Genomic DNA, 26,506 nt, shown 5'->3' with positions numbered 1-26,506 from the left:
TTGGAAAATATCTAATCCGTAATATCATAGGGGAAAGTCGTTTCTGAAGATGACCCTGAGACGGAGACTGGCGGAGATACAACTTTGTCTCCAACTGTGACAGCCGCACCGGGCGACCTTGAAATGGTTGTTGATCAAGATGAAAACGTCGTTGTGACTCAGAAAATGGAGAGTACTCCAGTGGCCGCAGGTGCAATTGTCGTTAGGAATCCCTTGCCGGTTGTTGATGCAGTCGCGGGCGCCATTTTCAACCCTCCATATCTGGTTCCTCATCCGGATCATTTGTTGATCGGGGGATTTAGCGTGCCATCCAAACACGCGGCGCTATACACCAGGATATGGGAAAGCTACGGACATATCGCCACGACCAAGAAAATTACTAGTCAATTTGTGTTGGTTAAGCGTGTGGAGGAAGCTTTGTCTTCGATTGACGACATGTGCAATGTGACTGGTAATACTGTTTCTTAGGATGTAGTGTCGAGCTGGAGGTTCCATCGTGACACGTGTGTAAACTTCGAGTTCAATGTTCCTTGGTTCGTTGAAGTTTTCTCTGAGGTTGAAAAGTTGCTGGCCGAAACAGTCGAAGGTCCTTCTGCGGATATGGTGAAGAAGCGGAAGTTGAAAAGTTGTCCAGGAAGATGAATTTGAAGAGGTCGCTCTCCAAAGCACGAAAGAGGCTTTTTCCAAGAAGAGAAAGTCATTGTTGAAAAACTTTCCTTGAACGCATTTTTGTCTTCTGAACTTCTTATTTTAGGTTTTTTTTTTTGAAAGACAAATGAAACTCCTAGTTTACGGTTTTGATTTCCTAGATTTTTGGTTTGATAGAAAAATGATACCTTGAGGGTTTTGGATTATTATTTGGAACAAACTGTTTTTAGAATAACGATGCTTTTTGGTTACGATTGCGAATGGTGCAAACATCCAAGGAAAGCCACTGAATCGTGAGCATTGCTTGTCGACAGAGAACATGAGATGAAACATAACATGGATATTGGTTTCATCATTCCCGTGAAAACCTGAAGTAGTAAACCATGTATTTTTTTTATGCAAGACTTACTCGGTTTTTGGGTCTTCTGGTGAAAAAGGAATCTCCCGGATGTAAGACCGAGTTTTGTGGGAAACATCTCCGTGACTGTGGAAAGTCCCCAGTCATTCCTTGTCGTGTTACCGATCCCTGTGGAAGTCTCAAGTCGTCCCTTTCCGTGTCACGACTGGTAATCGAGCCGCCTAGTAGCTGAGTCGTCGATTCCTGAAAGGATCGTTTGATTTACTGTCCTGACGTCTGGGTCGAGGTATGAGATCGAGTATTGAAAATTGACATCGTGACCGAAAGATCAACCTCCCACTGTGGTCTCCAATTGTTTGAGGGTGAAAATGATTTCTGCTGATTTTGGTAATTTCGGGTGTGTGGGTGAGAAACGAGTTTAAACCCTAAACAATGTACTGTAAGGGAGTACTTTAGATTCGAGAGATCAATCTGTACAAATCCGGCCTAAACCAAGAAATGGCCGTTCGAGACTTGCTTCGGTCACAAAGTGAAGGAGAAGGGTTGGTTTTGGGGAGGGAAGCGAAGAGAGTGTTGAGACCAGAATAGTTGATTCTGGAAGAGTAGTTGCTTCACGACTTGTATCAGAAAGTCGGAAGCTAACAGATGGAAAGATAGCAAATATTTTTTGAGTGTTGTATCCTTCTGACTTGAACTTGTTGTTCGGTGGTAATAGGTAAGACCTATTTATACAAATATTTGAGTGAAACGTACTCTAGTCTCATTAAGAAATGGAAAACAGGTGAGTAAATGGGAGGAGGTGGTAACCGGTAACGCCTGGAATTGATGTTTCATAAAAGAAACCGTTTCACCATTACTCTCTGTATTTACTAACCTCCTCATAACGGGCGTAGTGTACACCGCACGCTGTAAACCGCCAAACCAATACCCAATGAGCATCCCCCAGTTTGTGACATGTGTTGATGTCTCAAGCGTTTTCGTGGAAAACATGTAGCATGTTGTTGTTGTCTGTCAAGTTGATCTTGGGAGACTTTCCGACTAGGTGGTGACCTTCGACGGTCGATATTTTGCATATTAAGAGGAAAGGTAGTCGTTGATTATTGTAACCCTTGGTTTGGTAGACAGTGGCATGAAAGCATGATCAGTATGGCTTTAATATGGCCTAGTTTAGCTGGTAACCTTGGAAGGCTAAGATCTGCATCTTAGATGAAAAATGGTCGTTGATTGTTGCAGGACTTCGTTTTGGTAGCCGCATAGGGAAGGCCGGCATGGTATGGCGCGACAAGGTGGTTGGCATGCCATTGGCACATGTGGCATGGCATGCCTTGGCGCGGTTTGGCGTGGCCAAAACTAAGGTCTTGGGCCAAAGGTTACCTTCGTTGTTTGGCGACCTTGGACGGCTAAGATTTTCATCTAAGATGGAAGGGTGGTCGTTGATTGTCGCACACCTTCGTTTTGGCAGCCGTGAAGGGAAGGATGGCATGGCATGGCTTAGGCGCGGCAAGGTGGCTGGCGCGGCATGCCATTCGCACATGTGGCATGGTCGGCATGCCTTGGCGTGGTTTAGGCGCGGCCAAACTAGGGTTTTGGAGTTGATCCAAAGGTTACCATGCGTTGTTTGGCGACCTTGGACGACTAAGATTTGCATCTAAGATGGAAGGGTGGTCGTTGATCATCGCAAGCCTTCGTTTTGGTAGCCGCATAGGGAAATCCGACATGGTATGGCGCGACAAGGTGGTTGGCATGCTATTGGCACATGTGGCATGGCATTCCTTGGCGCGGTTTGGCGTGGCCAAAACTAGGGTTTGTGCCAAAGGTTACCATGCGTTGTTTAGCGATCTTCGACGACTAAGATTTGCATCTAAGATGGAAGGATGGCAGTTTATCATCGCACGCCTTCGTTTTGGTAGCCGCATAGGGAAGGCCGACATGGTATGGCGCAAAAAGGTGGTTGGCATGCCATTGGCACATGTGGTGCGGCAAGAATGGTTGGCATGCCTTGGCGCGGAGGTGCGGCTGGCATGGATTGCCATCGGCGCAGTGCTGCGGCTGGCATGGTTGTCATGCCTTGGCGCGGGGGTGCGGCTGGCATGGTCTGCCATTGGCACAGTGGTGCGGCTGGCATGTTTGGCATGCCTTGGCGCGGTAGCATGAGAATTAGGGTTTGGCATAGATGATGTCAGTCAGTGTTAAGGGTTCTGCCGTGGAACATGACCCATGTAAAAAAAAAAAAAAGAAGGTACCCCGGTAATTTTTACGTAGGCATGCTGATTGATTCAATAAATGTGCTAATGGTCATAGTGACGTCTTGTCAGATGTACAGTTTTACGATTTTGACCCTAAGCTAAAAACCACCATCAACAGGGTTATACTATAGTTCAGTCTGAAGTTAATTGGTAGTAGGCTAGTGTCTGTAACGGCTTAATACAATGTGGTGTTCAATCTGTACTAGGTACCGGGGTTTTTCTGCATTTGCGGTTTCCTCATTAACAAAATTCCGGTGTCTATGTTATTTCTTTTCCGCATTATATTTTGTTATATAATTAAAATATATCAATCAATTAGAATATCCAACCTTTGGTTGTTGATTTACATTGATTGACACTTAAACATTGGTTTTTGGTACCGTTCAAGTAATTCCTCTCATATTCAATCGGGCTCGCAGATTTCTATTTGCTGATTGCGTATTGAATTAAGAGTTAGAGATATTAAACTCTTTGATACGCTTTATTCTAGATTGAGTCTGACTGTCTAGTTGATTCTCTAGAAAGTGTATTGGAGTAAGTCCTCTCAGATCGCCAAACGAATTGTTGGGTGTGGTTATTGGACCCACGCATTTTCAGTCTCGACCAAGTGAACCTATCCCCTGACATTAGCAAGTATACTAACTTATTGTCTACTATGAACTTGGAGAATTCTCAGATACCAGAAGTGGTGGAGACACAATTTTCTCTTTCATGCATTCTTATAACTTCGTTGAAATCGCCTCTATGCACCAGGGAGATTCCAAGAGTCGAAAGCCAACTTTAGTTCATCCCAAAGAATAATTCTAGATCTTTTGTCACACGGATCATAAAGTCCAAACAACATCCATTTGAAGTTATCCAAGACCATCCTCCAATACTTATCGAAATGGAGTGTATACCCCTAATACAATCATCCAAAATAATAGAATTTTCATTCCAAATAATTAGAATACCCCCTGAAAATCCTATCGAATCAACTATAACCCACCCACAAATACCATTACCCCATAACTGTTGTACAATCCTATAACAATAAGATTCCAACCTTGTTTAGATAAAAATTACTCGGTATGGTTTCTATAAAGTAATACGATTTTTAATCCTGGCTCTTCTCTTCCTTTTACAGATGTTGTTAACGTTCTGAGAACATGGTTAAACATTAAAAAGATTTACCCAATAACCCAAAAACAAAAAATATTTACAAGTAAATACCAAAAGATCAAAATAATCCGGCATACGATACAACAATACAACGATATTTTCCCATGAAGGCATCCACCGATGAAGTGGTTGATCCTGACAAAAAACTAAACAATATTGATAGTAATCATTGTTAAGAGAGTCATGCAATATATCCCTAACTCATTGGTTCTTTGAGAACTAGTGGATAGTATGCTACCTCAAATGCATCTTCCTAAACGTAAAATTATTGATACATGGGGGTAAGTCAGTAAAAGCAGTGATGAACGTGAATTTGTTGAGAAAATATCTATCCTAGTTTTTGAGTAAATTGCAACAAAAGTTGTTAAGAAAATCCCAAGTACTGCTAATAGTCCTAGTAGTAAGGTTATTCATGTTGTGAGTCCTGATTCGTTGAAGGGAACTCGCTAGTCATAGTTATTTGAAGAGGAATGTGTGGGATTTATTAACAAAAATCAAGAAAAGGATCTCCTCTCAGGAGTTACTTATGAATGCTAGTGTTTCTATTGGATTTAGTAGGCTAGATATACTTCTACAAACGATAGTGAATATATATGTATGTAGATCCAGCATTTTCATCATCACCGGTATGGGAGCACATGATAATAGATGATACTCCATATGGGTTGACATCAAGTTCTCTTTTCAAATGAAATGAAATTGGATGATCTTGTAGATGTTTGTTTTGGTTTTCTGATCATGTTTCTTATTTTTTTCCTACTTTTTTCTTTGAGAGTTTGGCCCTTATATCCCTCTCATGTTTATTTTTTTCTTTTTTATATAATTATTATTAATAATAAATTCTCCTTGTGAGTTTTGTTAAAAAAAAATTAAAAAAAATCTCACAGTTAAGTGTATATTTAAACAGAGTAACCTTTATACGTATACTTTTATAACAACAAAGAACGTCTAAATCTCCCTCATTACTTCATTCGACATCAATAAACATATGGATCTATGCATATTCATAACCTTGTTAAACTCCGATTTTATAACAGTGGTAAAAGCTAGGGATGTCAATGGGTACCCATTACCCGGAACCGGAACCGGATCCGGTAGATTTGGGTCCGGTTCCGGGTTCTAAAGTTGGACTCATTAGCAACTTAGGACCCGACGGGTAATTACCCGATTGGACCCGAATCTAAACGGGTCCAAACGGGTAATACACGTTGGGTACCCGCGGGTATCGGGTACCCGTTTATTCATACTTTTATTCATGTTTTTGCTAGTTTTAGCTTTGATATTTTACTCGTTTTAAATTTTTCTCTTACATTTAATCTTTATTTAGTACATTAATAAGAAATAATAATAGATTTTATAAAAATTATTTAAATCCAAGCCAAAAAGAGACAAATATTAAGTTTTTGAGGTTTTTTTAATAGTTTTCTTAAGACCCAATGGGTACCCGGAACCGGCGGGTACCCGGGTATTTAAACGGGTCCGGTTCTGGGTCCACAAGTGTAGGAACCGGACCCGGAACCGTTAGGACCCGGATCCGACCTTTATAAGTAAGGTCCGGGTCCGGGTCTAGTGATACCCGGGAGGACCCGGACCCGTTGACACCCCTAGTAAAAGCATTCCATTTCGTCCATAGTGCGTGCGGGAGGTAGGGGATGGATTCCCACTAGGGAAGGTTGGAGCCCCCATTTTCACTAATTTCCTTTATGGATAGAGTTGAGATTGAGTCTTGTTGATGGGGTGGCAGTTGGATTAGCAGTGGGGCTAGTCCATCTTGTTAGGTCTGCTCAGGGGGGTGGTAAAAGAAGATTCATCAAAGTAAAACAAAACAGACCGTGAAAAGCCACAATGTATGAGTACGTAGATAGTATTCTAATAATTTTTCGTTACAAAATGCACACCAGTTCAATACCTTGATGCATTAACATTGACCGAGATGGTGATTATCACGTTATGCAAAATTGACATGTAAACAAGAACATCTTTACAAAAATAACTATCTACTTATGAACCAAATTTTCTCTTGTATCTAGCTTATTCTTAAACACCAACCACTTAAACATTGTTATCTTTGGAGAAAATTTGTGTTTCCTGATGAGCTCATCGGTTGGATTTTCCATATTAGTAATCTAGAGATTTTTACAACAAAAGTTGAAAGAAATGGTTCTTTTGTTGTTGTTCACCAACCATGCTACAAAACATCCACGTTGACTTGTGAATTTGTACCTTTAATTTACACAAGGTTAATAGCATAATCAGAAGCATTACAAATAGTTAGTCTTCAAAGAGACTCTAAGTTTTTCTAGATCAATGTAAAACTAAATAATAACATAGAAGATGCACACCAAAAGAAACGATAAAACAATAAAACACGATTAAACGTGGTTCGACAATATATGCCTACGATCAATCCTTTATTGTAGTCTATAATCCTTCTTACATAAACACTTAAACGATTAACGAATCAATCACAAACTTATGATCATTAGGGTATTGATTAAACACTTTTGGTCCGAGTCCATTAACAAAAGTCAATGAGCGTAAATAGTTAATTATGTTGGATTGTAGTCGCCGGACCGAAAAAGATGATTTATCGAGCACCAATTTTGAGGTTCTGTACCACCATGTATAAGAGAGTCTTTACTAAACTTCACCATTCTTTTTATTGGCTATTTGTTTCACGATTTATGGTCTGAGAAACCTCCAATATAAAATATCTCTCATGGCGTAGTACGGAGCATCAAAATCAGGTATTTAACTATCGTTGAGATAACGATTTCATATAACATTTAACACCTCATAATAGATTCATACATAGGATCCTCTAAAACTTCACTTCCTTTAGCGATTGAAGCAACAATACTATTCAAATTTGATTTTTTACGATGTTTCTCAACATTTGTTTTAAGCTTCTTGAATTTCATGGCCCAACTAACCTTGGAAACCTTGTAAGTTAGGATATCCTAAGGCTACATATACTATAAGACTATTCTCAACACTCCCCCTCACATGTAGCTGTGTTGGATCTGACACATGGATATTTAGTTGGGTAACGTGGATTAGCTATGGTTATATTAAATTCATCACAATTTGTTTCTCTAATTCATCATAATTTCCTGCTCTGGTACCATGTAAAACTTCATTGACATAACTAACCTTGATGTCCAAGACTTATTAGCTGTAAGATCTTAAGTTTCACATACAATGTGGGACTATTCTCAATAAGTCTTAGGACAATCAACCATCATATGACCGGTTTTACGACATAAAAAATTCTCAACATCGTTCCTTTAAAAATTGGAACGATTCATCAAATCAAATTCTTACCTTTATCAAAAAACAATCCCTCGCCTTGTTAACCATTACCGAACTTTTGTTTTCTTAATGTTTTAGCTTGAACGAAACTAAATCATCGAAAGCCAATTTATTATCTCTCTAGGTTTTCCACTCGACAAATAGTTCATAAAAATATCACATAACATCGATAAAAGTAAAGCACACAGTTAATTCAGAACATATCTTATTAAACTCATTGATATGATCAACCAAAGACTTATCTGAAGACATCTGAAAAGTATAAATTTCATGCTTCAGATAAATTTTTGTACTCAAGTTTCTTCAGCAAATAGTGTTTCTTTAATTTATTCCATACCACCTTTGTCGAAATTTCACCCGAAAAGTTATGAGTGACTTCCTTTGAAGAACACAAATGAATAGCTGAACACGCCTCCACATCAAGGCCAGCTCACTTTCATCGGTCCAATATTTTGGTTACACAATTTGATTGCATTAATTTATCTCACAATATCGTTTATATCAGTTTGTCATGACATAACATCATTTTTCCCATACATCTTGATGATATACAATCCATGCACCTTCGAAAAACCTCAATTTAATGTCGAAATGTACATTTTTACTTCTAACTATTATGCTCATCGCGGTCAATGCTCCACTTGGTGGTATTATAAAAATAATTAATTTCACAAGATACTAAGTGTTTTCTATCAATATAATTAAACTAAAGAAGACAAAGGCGATGCACACTAAAAGAAACAATAAAGCAATAACACAAGATTTAACATGGTTCGACAATATGTTTATGTCCACAAAGGGCTTGTAAACATAATTATAGTACTTCTTACAAATAAGTAAATACTCAAACGATTGATGAATCAATACAAACTTATGATCGACAAGGTGCTGATTATAAACACTTAAAATAACTTTTTAGGAAAAAAGTGATATATCTTCATAAAGTATATTTCTATACCTAAACATGATTATGAATTTGTATCTCCCCCGTGGATTTAATACCTATTTATATCGGTCACGAATTTGTCTTCCAAATAGATTTGGCATTCGAGTTTCTTCTTAAACATGGAAACCCTAAATATAATTTTCTAATCGAATTGGAGTTTAATTAGGAAACAATTGCGCAAAAAATAATCTCCTAGGCCACGATTTTTAGATGGGTTCCGGATCCATACTTGCTTCGGTTCCTAAACTATTTAAATACCCAAAACTCCTGGTTAGGTTTTGAAACCATCTTATTAGTGTCAAAATTTCAAAAAACCAGTCATTAATTGAGCAACATCATAAACGATTTTGTATTTTGGTAGCAACATCATAAAATTAAGGTAGAATCATTCGAATCACTTCGTGCAATATAAAAAAAATAAGGAAAATAATTGGATGGTCATTTTTTAGGTGGTCCCAAATTTGTTTGGTCTTTTGGGAAAACGCTTTTTTTTGTTTGGTCCAATTATTTAAAAATATCAAACGGACAAAAACACCCTTCCATGCTATTTCAGCATTAATTCTGAACTCTTTTACTCCATAATTATTTGAGTTCATGCTCTCTGATGAACTCTGAAGTTCCTATTTATTTTCGTACATGCTATATGATGAACTATCAAATAATAAAACCAAACTAAAAACACGTATGAAAACAGAGTTCATTCTTCAAAATACACACAAAGAAAAATTTCATTATTATGACAAAAAAAAAAGTTCGTTCTTTCTAAGGAACACACAACAAGAACAAACCAAATTCAAACTAGGATAGAGTTCATTCTTTAAAATGAACACCCAATAAAAATTCCATTATTATGAACAAAAACAAAGTTCATTCTTTCAAATGAACACCTAATAAAACCAAAACTAAAACAGGGTTCATTTTTTCAAATGAACACCTAATAAAACCAAAACTAAAACAGAGTTCATTTTTTCAAATGAACACCTAATCAAAGTTCATTATTATGAATAAAAAAACAGAGTTCATTCTTTCAAATGAACATCTAATCAAAACAAACCAAGTCAAAACTAGAATAAAGTTCATTCTTAAAAATGAATGACAACAAAAAACTGAGTTCAGTCATTCGAATGAACACATAATAAAGCTTTCATTATTGTGAACAAAAAATAGAGTTCATTTTTTCGAATGATCACCTAATAAAAATCCCGGATCCACAAAAATCGAAGAACGAAAAGATTATTTACAGAGATTAAATGAAACTCACGAAAAAATCAAATCAATCTTTATAACTAGTCTCTTTATAATCTTCGAATCTTCAACTGAAATCTTCATAATCTTTGAATCTTCAACAACAACAACAACTCGTCTTCATCGTCTCCATCATCTTCAATAGAAGCAGCAGCAACAACAGAGAAGAAAAAATACACAAATCTTCATCGTCTTCAACAACAGCAAAATCGATCTAGTAATCTTCAAGCCAATCTTTATAGATCTGAAAATCAATCTTCAAAATCAATCGTCTTCATCATCATCGCCATCGTCGTCTCTTCATCAACAAAAAGAAGAAATAAAACAAAGAGAAAGTAGATCTAGAAACATGAGAGAGAAAACAAAAATAAAAATGATTCATTCTCTCTTAATAATTGAGTATATATATGGTCTCAAAAGCGTATTTCTGCCACTATCAAAAGACAACTACATCATCCATGATGTCATTCCGCATAGGTAATGTCCACCCTACGACCATACAATAATTTTTAGGAACAAACAGTAATATATATTCTAAAAAATGTACCCAACGGACAGTTGACAAGATCAACCGAACCAAACTCACTCTATTATATAATTTATATTATAGAACTAAATGGTAGTCTCTACGAAATATATATATATATGTATATATTATTTTTGTTTGCTCCTTACTCTTTTTTTTTTCTCTTTATTCCTTTTTGTTTTTTTGGATGGTGTATTTCTTTTGTACCCTCCTTTTTACTTATTAATATAAACCCTGTTTTATGATCAAACAAATACAGGGCAACCAAATCGAAGTATCGAACTACTAGCCTTCATGTTATTCAATTCTCTTAAAGTCAGAGGTCAAACAAAACCGGTGAAATTTGACGAGAAAAAGTTCATGCACCAAGTCAACTGCTAAAGATTATTTTTGTGCAACAACTAGCGTTTGCCTTGGTCATTTAAATTTGCTGCCTGTTGAAGGGATCCAGAGGTTGTGGCTTATTTCGATGCTCACATATTCTCTCCTTCACTTTTTTTCTCACAGGTAGAATAATTCGTAGAAAGGGTCTCATAATTTGCCTTTAGGTGCATGGGTATACTAAGATAAGACAAATATAGTCTTAGTTTTGGCGTAAACGTGATTTTCTGCTTGCTTTTCAATGACGATTGTTATATATGTCGTGTAATCTCTGTGAGGAAACTAACTTAATTAGCAATTAATCCACTTAACAAATACGATTCCGCTTCCAGAAAAAAGAAAGAGCAAAAACGTGTAAACAATCTTACACGCCCATTTATTTTCCTAACGCTATTACTTTTGATGATGATGGCCTACGAAAGGCACCATCACTATTAATATTGATGTTGAAGTCACTATATGGACCGATCTAACAACAATAAAAAGATTCATATTGTCCCTTTGTTTGTATCTGGCCATTATAACCGTTGCCGTACATTCTTGTTATGCCTGTTTTCACCATTTCATGGTAAAAATAGAGCATGATAAAGACAGTCTCGTGCACATAATTTTCAATCTTTTTCCACCCATTGTATGAAATTTTCATTAGTTTTTCTACGACCTAGAGTTTAAATTGACGGTGAAAATCATTAGATCATAATAAAATCTGACGTTCGGATTAAATATATATCCCATGGGAAAAATTTCGAGATTTCTATTAGTGGGTGAATCATCTTAGTGTAATTCGGATTATACATTCTCCTTCCCAACTATTATCTTTTGGTCTTCTTGTTATCATATCATTTGTATGGTCACTATCTACGCCCCAATAGCATGAGTCGTTAATCTTGATTGGTGTTTTTACTTGAGAAATACTGGTACATTGATTGGCTCATTGAGACCAATAAATGTCTTTTTACTTAATTGGTCTGTTCTGATATGGTACATTGATATATAATGATTTGTGCAGTGACTAGTGAGTGATTAACTGATCTCCTTTCGGAAGAAGAGAAAAAGAAGAGATCTATTCTAGACAAAGAAACATAGAGAAACTTAAGCAATTAACACTTCAGAATTTTTGATTTCACCGAAATGAAGAAGAAGAAGGTTTGAGAATTTTGATAAGCTTTAAATTCGCCATGACTCAAAATTTAATGAGATCTGAACTGTTAGCGTTGCAAAGTAATCACTGGTTCTGGACCACCACAAGTGAAGTCTCCTTCTTCTCTGGCCTTGGCTTCTCTATTCATTTATTATCTCTTCCCCACACCACACTCCCCCATATTTAACTAACCAACTTCCTTCTATCACTTCTATAACTATTCTATTCAATTCACTGTTAAAGACTTTAATTGCAAAAATGTCGTGGCCTGCATTGTCATGAAAACTTACCGGCAGTGGTACGGCAGTATCTTATGAATAACGGAATCGACTTGTTATTTGCAATTGTTTTCGGAGCTGCTAGAGGAGATCATGTAGTTTGAGCAACTCCTCTATTATTGGGGTAGGCACTGATAAGGTGGAGTTCAACCGTTCTCCCATTCAGAATTTTTTTGTGTTTTTTTCTCGGTGAATCTAGTATTTTCGTTGTTTTACAAGTGTATTAGTCGGGCATTCAAATTTCCTAGCGAGCTTTATTTAAAGAAAGTAACAACCTCAAATCTTATAAGTGCTTCATATATAATAGCTCGCTTGGACGTCAGAGTTCAGTAGTATTTGTTTGGCGCGTAAGGTTAGGTGAAATTTGAGATCAGCATTGAAAGTATCAATAGCAAGAAAAGGGCGTCAGAAATGATTGTTTAACCATCACAATAATAATCCAAAGTAATCGAGGTTTGGTTTAAGATAACATGGAAACTGACTTTTGGACATTAATATATAATCTTTGTTTTATCGTATACTAACAAGTAACAACATTAATTAACCGCATTCGAGTTTGCGTTCGAAGGTTCCCATCATGTTTGGCATATTCATAGACAAACCTAAAAAGTAAACGAAGACCTAGAGATTACAAACAAACACATTATACTATTATCAAGGGGGGAAACACAATTTTTACCATGTTACCTACACTAAAAATAATATTGCCTCCTCATAACTGGATTAGTTGCTCCGCTTACGTCTTCAACGACAGAGAATTTGGTAACTCCCTGTGGGTTCGGTAACTCCCTATAGGAGCCATGTGTCTTAACTCTTTGGGAAACATTTTTGAAGGCTGGGTATACTTTGGATATGTTACTATCCGAGAATTTTACGACCTTATAATAAGTTTTCTTAGCGTTACGAAAGACCCAACAATTTACTAGCCATATCGTATATCATCAATACTTCATGGTGGCAGTGTCAAGATGGTGTCTTACAGCATTTTGACATTTTCTATTCGGAGAGCATAGACACTATATGCAAGGGAAATAAATAAGCAAAAGGGTCGAAAGCAAGTGCAAGAAATTTAACAAACAAGAAGAACAAAAATCTATAAACCAAACAAACCACGTATATACACAATTGCTAGCGTACACTCTAGTGGGTCTCACTCTCCATGCTAATTTTATGTGTTAAAATAATCATATTAGATTCAACAAAAAATAAAAATACAGATCTAAAGCCGTTTATTAATACACAACCAATTTCTTAATCTCTCTATCTCTCTCAACATATATATAGGGAGAGTTCAATGCATTCTGCCATAAATTATTCAACTGTTTCAGAGACCTGGCAAAGCTAACTTCATTAGTACTTCGCCAAGGTATCTTCATCTTCCCATTTTCCTCTAACTGTACTTCTTCTTCTTCTTCTTCTTCTTCTTCTTCTTCTTCTTCTTCTTCTTCTTCTTCTTCTTCTTCTTCTTCTTCTTCTTCTTCTTCTTCTTCTTCTCCTCCTCCTCCTCCTTCTTCTTGGGTTTATAGATCTCTCAACCTAACTCCGATTGTAATACCCCTAGAAGAACCAAAATGTTTAGTCGTACGAGTTCTCGTCGACATGATCTACCAAAGAAATCACTACATATTATCAAAGAAGATGATAAGTTTTTCTCAAGACTTTTATCAAAAGAAAATAACTCCATGGCAAATACTGCGAATAACTCATTCAGGGTTTACTATGGAGTTGCTTCTGGTGCTGTTCCGTTTATGTGGGAATCTCAACCCGGTACACCTAAACATCCATTATCCGACACTTCTCTTCCACCTCTTACACCTCCTCCTTCTTACTACCTAAATGCCAAGAAGAAAAATAAATCCATGACGGACAAGAAAACTTCAAAACCAAATCTTTTCTTGGACACCATCTTTCTTAAACGCAGTTTAAGAAAAAGTCATATTTCGCCATCACTTTCATCAGCATCTTCGTCATCGGTTTCTTCATTCTCTTCGTCGGTTGCAACATCGACATCTTCTGCTCCACAGACACCCTTGTCTTCGCATTTTCATAAGCGTAATACACGGTTTTCGAGCCCAAGATCTTCTTTTGATTCGAGAGGAGATGATACTATCGAAGGTTCTTCAGGATTCGGATCTCCTACTTCTATACTGCACTTTCGTGATAATACTAGTCCAACTGGTTGTGTTTCATTGGTGGTAGTGAAGAAAGCTTTGTTATCAATCGTTGGTCATCACGGATCTAGCCATGGTAACACTACTACTACTACAGCTTAATCAAAATGATGATTTGAGTGAGTGTTTTATGTTTATATTATTAATGTTTGAATACTCTTTTATTGAGCAAGATCAGTTCATGAAAGAGTACTAAAAGTTAGCCCCAGTTCGTTATCAATATGGGTTTGTAAAATGCTATGGTAGTAGGTACTTAACTACCAAAAAAAAATAACTTGGTTAATTAAAAAATGTATTGTATTATGATCTTATTAAGTAGGATAGTATCCGCCATGAATGAAAAACACTTGGTTTTTGTTGTTTCATTGTGTTCATACATCTTGGATCTAATTTTCATATTTGATTCATAAACAATGATCTAAAGGTTTTGTTATTATCACAGTTTGATTTACCACGGTATTAGGAAGACATCTGAATCTGATATCTAATTTCCAGAACTAGCTTATATTGATGTTCAAGTAATATTTCACTAAAGCATAACTCTGTAAGTTGGGCTGTATGTCGTCATGAAATGTAAAAGTATATGGGTGAATGAAGAAGACTGAATAACCGTTAACAACTTGTAGAATCTTAAATAGATTGCCTATAGAACGGGGGAGATCATTAATATAGATAATCGACAAATAAGCTGGTATATATGATGATTATGGTACTTAATTATGGGCATGAAGTAAGAATTAAGGAAAAGACAAGAATTACTAAAATTTAATCTAGTTGATTAGATAGTTTTAGATGCTATAATTACTCGAACCTCGATCGATTAAGACTGTTAGATTTGATATTTATTGTGAGATTTATTATTGACAATATCATAGAGTACTGATTGTAAGTGCACGATCCAATTCCATGAGACACTCCTCTTTATTATGTTATATATAATTCAATAATTAAATTAAGTGCAAGCCCTGTATATTTATTACAACGGAACAAATATTATTAATTTTATCGAAATTATTAATCGACCGATAAAGACTGTTTAACCGGTGTATGTGTGTGCATGTTGTTCATCAAACCACCTTGGCACCTTCGGTTGTTGTTATGGTCATGAATGACAGAGAAGAAAGCTACTACAATGTACGGAGTATTTCAAAAACTGATGATCGGATACAAAAACAACCCAACCAAGCCACTACAACTTACAAGCATAGTATTTCATGACAAACGATAGTTCGAATAGTTCATTCCTCCACCAACACATCCTCACACTGCCACGGTCGAACGTGATCTGCTCTTTACTGGAAAGAGTAAAAGTTGAAAGTCTCATCCCTTTTCCAAAAAGTTGTCATTGACTTGAGTTCGATCCAAATCATAATCCACTAAATCGCAAAAGGAGTCGTACGCAATGCCTTTTCGCTGTATGCTTCTCATCGGGTGATCAACTCATACTACTATATCTGTACACATACAAATTAACCTGCTAAATTCGTCTTTTAATTCATTATTTTTTTCATACAATGTTTTTTTTAACCTCCTGTTTCTAACCCTGGCTTCGCTGGCACTAGCTAGTGTCCACTTAAATGAATCCATTTTGTCATTTGATAGACTTGGTGGATTCCCAGCAATTGAGTTTCAACACCTTGATTACTATTGCTACATCATTTGGTTTAATATCTAGCTGGTTTCCCCTTCAATGCCACTCGTTTATACATTTATAGTATACATTTTGATAAATCTTTAGATCCCACTCACTTTGTGTCCACCTGAGTCCTGACCATACTTCACTTACTACTGAAATATCTTATCATCATCATATATATAATGCTCGGAAGAGCTCGATCCTGAGTCATATTTATAGGATGAGATACTTGCAAATCAAGTTAGGTTTTTGTTTTCTTCAAAAACAAGTAAAACTCGTAAAAGGAATTTCCCACAAATAAAACTCTTAAAAAATAATTTTGGAATTAAATTCCTAAAGAAAAAATTCTCCAAAAATAAATCGAATAGGAAAGGGACTTGGTGCATGGTATACGCGTATGCATGGGTCAAATGTATTTTTGCCCACCCCGCTCCACCCACATTTTTACAACATACATGATGGTTATATAGTGGAGCTCCTCTTTAGTTTTCCACAATGTGGGACTAAAGGTTCCACTTCATTCACAAAAATGAGTGAGTATCCTTAGACCCTTAGGTCATTAGATCAAACCATACCAAGACCATAAAATCTTTTTAATTAAAACTCATTTTCTCCAACAATCCCCACATGAATGAAATCGGAAAACGAAAAAATCAGAGTAAGGAAAATACCATTTAGGCAAAGGTGTCCATGAGGTCTTGAACCTTGCTTAGTGAGAAGTTACCGGAACTACTAGCTAAACAGTGAACGCGATGTCTTGAACTGCTAGCGTTTGGTGTAGTTCAATAAATCCACGCATGATATCCTCCAAGTGTTGCTAAGTTCGTGCCGTTTTGTCCATTTTGGCCCTGGACATATCCTGTTTCTCAGAATGCTCTAAAGAATTGGCTCCATTCTCATAGGAAGCGACCCACTTCCTCATTCAGATAGGTGAGTTCCATCAAGAGTGTTACTGCTACACCCCACTTCAATCTTAAATTGAAACTATAGAACTCATTAAGACTTAATTAAAAGTCATCCTCCACATGCAGTCACACTATCACATCAACACCATAGGGAAGGGACAGATAATAAAATTATCTGATAGTGTTTACCTTTAACTACCACAAATTAGTTGTCTCATTCGAAACCTTGATCTTGGAATCTCCAGTCAGCAAGGTTGAGTATCCTTCATGGCAAGTTTAATTATTTGAGCCTAAGCCCCATCCCTTCGATGCTTTACTAACTATCTCCTTGGACAAGCCTTTCGTCAAAGGGTCCGCGATATTCTCCTTGGACCTTGTCCAATCTATGGAAATAACGCCTGTTGAGATTAGTAATTTCAAAGAATCATGTCTTCTACGCATATGTATAGACTTTCCATTGTAGAAGCTATTTTTAGCTCTACCTATTGCAGATTTGCTGTCACAATGTATAGATATAGCTGGCACAGGCCTATGCCAGAGAGGAATATCTTCTAAAAAGTTTCTTAGCCATTCGGCCTCCTCTCCTGCTTTATCTAACGCAATAAACTCCGACTCCATAGTTGAGCGAGCTATACATGTCTGTTTGGAACTCTTCCAAGATACAGACGCACCTGCTAGAGTGAATACATATCCACTCGTAGACTTAGACTCCTCTGAGTCTGCTATCCAGTTCGCATCGCAAAATCCCTCAAGGACGGCCGGATACCCTTCGTAATTCAAACAAAAGGTCATTGTGTACTTCAAGTACTTTAGCACTCTATTAAGTGCATCCCAATGTTTCTGCCCTGGATTACAAGTATACCTGCTTAACCTACTCACAGCATAAGCAATGTCTGGTCTCGTACAATTCATCAAATACATCAGACTTCCTATGACTCTTGAGTATTCAAGTTGGTTAACACCTACACCCTTATTCTTCATGAGTTTGCAAGAAGAATCATATGGAGTGCAAACAGGTTTACAGTCAAACTGATTATATTTCTTAAGTATGGATTCAACATAATGAGACTGACTCAGACTATAGCCATTAGAAGTTTTTCTAATCTTCATCCCTAATATGACATCAGCGGGGCCTAAGTCTTTCATGTCAAAGTTCTCATTCAACATTTTCTTAGTGGTATTAATAACATCCATGTTTGTACCTAGTATAAGCATATCATCAACATACAAGCATACAATCACACAGGCATCCTTGACAAGTTTAGTATAAACACACTTATCAGATTCATTAATTCTAAAACCACTAGAAATCATCACATGATCAAATTTCTCATGCCACTGTTTAGGTGCTTGTTTCAATCCATACAAAGATTTCTTCAGTTTACAAACCTTCTTCTCACAACCTTTAACTACAAATCCTTCGGGTTGTTCCATATAAATTTCTTCATCTAATTCACCATTCAAAAACGCTGTCTTTACATCCATTTGATGTATCTGTAGGTTATGGACAGAAGCTATAGCAATTAACATCCTAATGGAGCTAATTCTACTTACTGGTGAATATGTATCAAAGAAGTCTATACCTTCTATCTGTTTATAGCCTTTCGCTACCAACCTAGCCTTGTATTTTTCAATAGTTCCATTTATATTACGTTTTCGAAAATCCATTTACAACCTATGGCCTTAGACCCTGGAGGTAAATCTACAAGTTCAAAAGTACCGTTTTCTCGAATGGAATCCATTTCACTAATTGAAGCTTCTTTCCACCACGGAGCTTCAGGACAAGTCATGGCTTCTTTGTAAGTCTGAGGATCAGACTCGGCTAGGTATGTAATGCAACCAGGATAGGTTTTCATAGTTTTAACCCTTTTACCTCTTCTAGGTTCTATTTCTGGTTCATCTTCCTCTAAAGGTAATGACTGACTGGATGATGTAAATTCTAGGGGATCATCTAAACATCTCTTTCGAGAATCACGTTTCATAGGAAAACATTCTCAAAGAACTCAGCATCCCTAGACTCCATGATAGTATTCAACCCTATGTCAGAAATTTCAGAACTCACAACCATAAACCTATGAGCACTAGAATGCTCAGGATACCCTATAAAAACACAATCAACGGTTTTGGGTCCTATCTTATTGTCTTAGGAGGAGGGATGGCCACCTTTGCCAAGCACCCCCACACTTTGAAGTAATCATAAGATGGTTGTTTACTTTCCATAACTCATATGGACTTTTATCTGATCCTTTAAAGGGTACTCTGTTCAGGATGTAATTGGCTGAGAGGATAGCCTCCCCCCACAAATTCGAAGGTAATCCTGAACTAATCAACATGGCATTCATCATATCCTTAAGGGTACGGTTCTTTCGTTCAGCTACACCATTGGATTGAGGTGAATAAGGGGCTGTAGTTTCATGTATTATCCATGTTCTTCACAGAAATCTCCAATAGGAATTAGATTCACCACCACGGTCAGACCTAAAAGTTTTAATGGTAGCATTCAATTGGTTTTCAACTTCACGTTTATATATCTTAAAGGCTTCTAAGGCATTGTCCTTCCCTCTAAGCAAATAAACCTGACAGTACCTCGTACAATCATCTATAAAAGTGACAAACCATTTCTTACCACCTCTAGTTTGAACTGACTTCATGTCAACTACGTCTGAATGAATCAATCTAAGGGTTTAGTGTTTCTCTGGACATTCTTCCTGAATGATTTCTTAGCATGCTTAGATTCTACGCAAATCTCACACTTATGACTTTTATCCAAAGTGAATTTGGGTATGCAGCCTACGCTAGCCAGTTTATGCATTGATTTGTAATTTACATGACCAAGTCTACCATGCCAAACATTCGATGACACACACATGTAAGCAGAAGAATCATTCAATTTCACTTCAGGACAGGTTACATTAAGTTTTAAAGACCCCAGTCTTATAACCCTTACCCACATAATCATTGCCCTTAGTTACTATAAGTTTTCCAGACTCAATTGAAACTTTAAAACCCTTATCATCTAAAACAGAACAAGAAACAAGATTTTTGCAGATGTCTGGAACATGAAGAACTTCATTCAATGTGAGAGTCTTGCCAGATGTGAGCTTCAGACCGACCTTTCCTTTTCCTGCAACCTCTGATGCAGATGAGTTACCCATATAGAGTTTCTCGCCTTCCCCTACCCTCTGGTAGGAGGTGAACAGGTCTCTGTTCCCACAAACATGCTTGGTAGCTCCAGAGTCTACCCACCAGTCCATCACATTGGTCACCAAATTAACTTCAGACACTACTGCAGAAAACTCGTCCTTGTTCTTTTCAACCAAGTTAGCACTATCCTTTTTGTCCTTACGATGTCTACAGTGAACTGCCATATGTCCAGTAACTCCACACGCATAACAAGCACCCTTAATTTTAGTAATGCTAGACTCTGGTTTTCGAAACATACCTTTCTTGGGAGGACCACGCTTAGAGTTACGATTGTTACTCTCACCTTTTCCAGCTTTGGAAGATCTGTGTTCAGTCATATGAGCTTTGTTACTCATGTCCCTTGCAGATTCTTATCCTTGGTGCACCATCTCTTCCACTTGAATTTTCTTTCCTAATTCAACCATGTTGATCTCGCCAGTTTCATGTCTTAGCTTTTTCTTGTATTCAGACCAAGAAGATGGTAACTTCTCAATTACCGCAGATACTTGAAACGTCTCATCAATGACCATACCTTCAGCAAGAATCTCATTAATGATCTGTTGAAATTCGAGAAATTGATCAACAACAGGTTATCATTCGTCATCTTGAAGTCCATAAACTTCGCCACCAGAAATTTCTTGCTCCCTGCAGTCTCCGCTTGATACTTTGCTTCTAACGCAGTCCACAAATCATAAGCACTGAAATTTTCTTTAGCATTGTAAAAATCATACATCGCATCTTCCAAACCATTCATGATATGATTTTTCGCCAGAAAATTACACCTCTTGTTATACTCGATCGCCTCCTCAGTTAAACCTTCAGCATTCATCAATTCAGCATGTGGAACAAGTACATAATCCAGTTCATGATGGCTTAGATAAAATAGCATCTTGGATTGCCATCTCTTGAAATCCTTTCCGTTAAACTTCTGTGGTCTTTCAACATCGTTCTTTCCCATTGTTACAAGGAATATAATGTGTTAAGATTGTTGGAATCTTGCAACAATTGAAGAAACGTCAGATGTATCAAACAATAATATAAAGAACAGTATCAAACAACTCTACCACGAACAAATTGATGAGGGCAAATCACAGGTTCAACAAGCTGTCCTTAACACATTAGTTCGCGGGTATACTCTGAAGTAATGCTAAACCCCAACGTGCGAAGATGTGTCCAGGATAAGACTGCCGATATAACTTGAGTTAGCACAACCCAAGTTACCCACTCTTGAACTCAGCAACAAGGATGGAAGTAAAACGCCGCACAAAAAACAACAACAAGAAGAAAAGTAGACCTAGAGATAGTCGCTGCTTGTGTGTTTTGAAAACAGAATTTCGAGTCATATTTATAGGATGAGATACTTTCAAATCAAGTTAGGTTTGGTTTTCTTCAAAAACAAGTAAAACTCGTAAAAAGAATTTCCCACAAATAAAACTCTTAAGAAAATATTTTTGGAATTTATTTTCTAAAGAAAAATTCGCCAAAAATAAATACGAGTAGAAGAGTAACTTGGTGCATGGTATACGTGCATGGGCATGGGTCGAAACATGTATTTTTCGCCCCACTCGCTCCACCCACATTGTTTTACAACATATCCATGAGCACATGGTTATATAGTGGAGCACCTCTTTAGTTTTCCACAATGTGGGACTAAAGGCTCCATTTCATTCACTCAAAAATGAGTGAGTATCCTTAGACCTTTAGGTCATGAGATCAAACCACATCTAGACCAAAAATCCATTTATTAAATAACTCATTTTCTCCAACAGTAAACGGATCACAAAATGGCTGGTAGATGAAAGACGGAGACGTTTTACAGATCTTTATGTTTGTCTAATTGTTATGGTTAGAACTGGGGACAGTTTGAGTGTTATATGGTGGTTGATGGTTGTTCTTCCAAGAAGCTCTTGATATCAATGCAGTGGATGGAGGTTCAGTTGGTGTATGTCCTCTTCATCGCCATGCAAATTTTGCTCGCAAATAACCTCTGCCCGCAAACCATTTAAAATAAATTGCACTATTGCGGCCGTGGGTTCCATAAACGGTCTAATTGAATTGATGACAATCTGGTTCCATCGGTTTGTGGCGATGACTTAAGAGTTTGACTACTACTCATATACTAGCTCAATCATTCAAAATGTAGCATTATATCGAAACACAAAATCAACCATAAAATGGACAACCCAACTACAATGATTTTCAAAATTTACTATCGATGCAATTGCGCTGATATGATTTAAGTTAGGTACGTTTTGGTAAAGATGTTCTACGTACTGATGAGCCGACCAAGGTAATCGTCCAACAAAATAGCATCTTAATTAATCATTACAATCTCAACAATAGCAAAACACCATTTCTGTGTCACTTTTCAAAGTCTCTTGCCTAGTTTGGGTCATCGGCCTCATAGCTACCCTACCCATGAGAGAGCAATGCTAGAAGAGGAAGCTTCTCTAACCTAAATTATTAACTACTCTAAATTTAATATACTGGTCCTCCCAATTTATCTGTAACAATTTATTTCTTGCGCATAATTCATAAATCAAGAAGCTACACGTGCACTTGGACAGTTTGTGTCCAGGCAAGTATTTAATGGTGGGTATAATAAGAGAAGAAGGGTGATTCCTTCTTTTCGTTTATGTTTAAGTTCGCAAAATCTTTCTTTTGTTGGGCTAGATTCGGAAAAGGAAAGAACCTTTTAGATTGTAGCGATTTTTTTCTTTTTCTTTTTTTCTTTTTTTTTTCTTTTGCTTACAATTGAATTTATCTAGCTGGGGTTATTGAATGGATTTCTACTCAAATAAAGAATGAAGTATACTGAAGTTTACTCGATTCAAAGTCATTGATCATTTTTTTTTCACAAAATTGGTCAATTCCTGGATGAGAAAGACACGTAAAATTTGATACTGTTTAAATGGATGAGAATGTAAAAATAGTCATGATGTAAACAGTTTCATCTTACTCATTTTCAAAGACAAATGCTATTCCGTACCGTTTTGCGGGTAACTATCCCGCTCAAGCGGAGTTCTTTACCGTTAAATGCTCAAACTAACGGTTAGATTCGAATTCAGGAAAGGACCCACCATTTTTCCTAAAGGGTTCAAGGCTATTAGACCTGGGTTTTAGCGTGATCTAACGGTAAAGAAGCCGCTTGAGAGCGGGATAGCTACCCGCAAAATGGTGCGGGACAGCATTGTTCATTTTCAAATACTTTTTCTTATTTTTAATTTACATCAGGATGCATCCAGTATCACCCTCGCTACTTTTTAAGTTTAAGCCATGATGAATCGAGATTCATTCTTGCTATTTTTTTGATGTCCATTTCACTCATACTAATTTTTACTCGTCCATTAGAACCATGTTCTAAATATATTTGGACAATTAACCTAATTTCTCTCTCTTTATTTTTCTTCCTAAAAAACTATCTTGAGTTGTCTTTTGTTGGATGGTGTTAGTTATATTTGTAAACATGTGAATAACATAAATCTTAAATGTTTTCATTTCTTTCTTCTTCATTTTTTTGATCGTTAAACTTAGAAGATTATATTAAAGACTTACCAGTGGTAAGCAAAAAAAAACCTCAAAGACCTTACAAAATGTAAACACATGAATTTGACAGTATGAGTGTGCCCATAGCAAAGAGGTGTTATTATATAGTAAAGCTCATTGTAAGGAGGTTGTCTACTTGAGGTGTACATGTAAGCCAATTTTTCCTATAAAAGGAGGTTGCTCAAAAGGAAAGAAGGTAGAGCTTATAGAATACCTTAAAGAAAGAGAGAGTATTTCTAGAGAGAGTTGCCGGTACAAAATCATCATCATGGGTTCACGTGATAGCAACCCCGGGTAAACAACAAGCTCGGATAACGAAATTCACTTTCAAAAAAAAAATCAAAATACTTAACCGATCCCTTTACTTCTTATCCGGACCTTCAACTAAAAATACCCAAAACCTATCCTATTTTGTCTCTTTTCTCTCAACTAAATACCCAAAACCTCTACTGAAAAGCACAAGTTGTATCCACCGCCGTCTCCACTGCCATCCGGGAACGCTACCACCTCCGTTCATCCATCCCCGAAGCCAAGAGAAGTATCATTAAATCTGGAGATTCAATCAACAAAAACAATGATATAAATCTAATCTCGATTGGACAGAGAAGGACCGGAGAAGCAATGAGTCATTAGATGCACATCAACTGTTAGTAAAATTCCGAAGGAAAGGCCCTCTTCGATCCATCATCTTCCCACATGGACAACTGGCAGCTAAGCTTTGTAGCTGTTTCAATCATCTCAACTCTTGATAGTACCACACCAAGCCGATAGCATGGTCACTGACACCTTGTTATCACTATTACGAGCAATGAAGAGAAGTAAAAAATGCCATCCGGTACCTCCACTCCAAGATGCAACATCGGATCTACTACCTCCCTCCATGACACTGTTCATCCGCACTCATCTCTTATGGCATCGAGTTGACAACCCAAATCTTTCATCGAACTAATAATACCAGCACAGTTGCCGATAGCAACTACTGTCAAATTTTAACTGCCACCAAAAATCCACACCCACCATCGGATTATCACCCTACCATCATTCGAAGACACTACTACCTTATGCCATCAACTGCCGAAGTCACTAAGAGGCATCGTCAAAATTAATCTGAAGATTCAATCATCAACGGGGACGGGAAAGATGAGTTTCATTTCATGTGTTCGGTAGAACCTCTATTAATGAAGAAGGAATTGCTGGCTTATGAGAAAGACGAGATCGTCAAAAGCCGATAGCACCAGTTTCACTCTAACTCTAACCATGTGCTTACAATGGTTAATTGCGACAGTGTATGGTGATGATTGAAACTAGTTTACAAGTCCTGGATGGAAATGGTGTTATGGGTTCGTGATGAATTGAATGTGCAGGGACTTAGCGAGTGCATAGGATGATTCTTGGATGCAAAATAACATTGCCAGGTTGTGCACCTCAGATGTTTGATAAATTTCCCGAATGAACAATTTTCTCCTTGTTCACTGCCGAGAAGGTGTATTATTGCTGATGTTAATCTACACCAGAAGTCATATAATACTTTAAATCCGAGGATACTACTGCCTAGCATCTTCGACCACCAACTGCCGAAGTTGATAAAAGAGGATACTATTGTCAAAATCACGTGTCCGAGATCCGAGCTCAATGATCTCGGTCTCAATCCATATCGGACAGACAATCAGCACGATGATGTTCAACCCCTATCATACCAGAGGCGATGTGGGACAAACAATCTACACGATTAAGATCGTACAGTGAAGAAGCAATCAGCATGATAATGTTCATCCCGAGCTCATCAGTTCATCTCCGAGCATCAAATTGGATAACATACTATCCTATCTCTCTTTACTGATTTCTTTTGGAATACTGCATAAATGCTATACTAATCAGTTCTTTGGATATTAGTAGTTAAAATTCCTAAATACTTAAATGATTATTGTTTGAATTGAAGGAAATTTGATACAGTCCATGAACGGCAGGTGTATGCTAATATGCTTTACAGAATGACTCTTCTATGGAATCTATCTTAGATGCTCAAAACCTATGGTTGTATGATGTCGAAAGCATTCATCTCGGATCATCCATGATGACATCCTCGCTCGCCAAGCCCACTACTAGAACCACAAACTACACAGGGATGTTTTTTACCTCCTTATCTCAAAATTTATTATGTTGCATCTTCCCAAAATCTTAAGGAAATTTTAATCAAATGCTCTTACCTCCCTATACATAATGCATATTGCATCACAGCTTCATCGGCAATTCCACATGCAGTAGTAAATTCCGAAGGCACAAACTTACAGAGCAAGATCTTCAATCAAACTAAGCTAACTCTCGAAGCTGTGCTTACTGTTTACAATTTTGAGGCTGACGATAACGGGTTGGCAAGTCGCATAGAAACATCCAAATGTCGAGAACAACGTCAACTCCAAAGAATGCGAATAAAGCTAAGAACACACTTATCTCAATTTTGAATTATCTTTTAAATGCTTGCTTACAAATGCAAATATATGGATTTGAACGTAACTTCAAATCATGATGAGCGTAACTTCATTTGTTTAAACCGAAAATCCTGCTTGAACTTCAATCTGTCAAGACTGATCTGTTGCATCTGTGTATAGCTTACAATAGATCTGTCGAGCATCATATAAAACTTCTCATAAACATCATAGTTTTAATGATCTTGTTTTCTTTTTATATACATAAAAAAGGCATGGATTTCCTATTGACATGAATGATTTTGAATATTCCTGTGTGAGTAGCTATTGAGGATTTGAATCCGATAACATCCACCGAAACCAAGCTCATACGAAAGATGTGAGTAGCTATTGAGGA

General features: G+C 37.1%; 1 protein-coding gene across 1 annotated transcript; it reads left to right on the top strand.

The window, feature by feature from the left end:
* The first annotated feature begins 13,432 nt into the window (after positions 1 to 13,432).
* On the top strand, positions 13,433 to 14,778 carry LOC113323480. The gene has a single exon (XM_026571796.1). It carries the CDS (start codon positions 13,814 to 13,816, stop codon positions 14,513 to 14,515), a length of 702 nt encoding a protein of 233 aa, XP_026427581.1. The 5' UTR covers positions 13,433 to 13,813; the 3' UTR covers positions 14,516 to 14,778.
* Positions 14,779 to 26,506: the final 11,728 nt, after the last annotated feature.

This window comes from Papaver somniferum, chromosome 11, assembly GCF_003573695.1.
Source record: "Papaver somniferum cultivar HN1 chromosome 11, ASM357369v1, whole genome shotgun sequence".
NCBI lineage: Eukaryota > Viridiplantae > Streptophyta > Magnoliopsida > Ranunculales > Papaveraceae > Papaver > Papaver somniferum.
The sequence above is the reverse complement of the archived record's forward strand: the minus strand, read 5'-3'. Positions and strand labels throughout refer to the sequence as shown.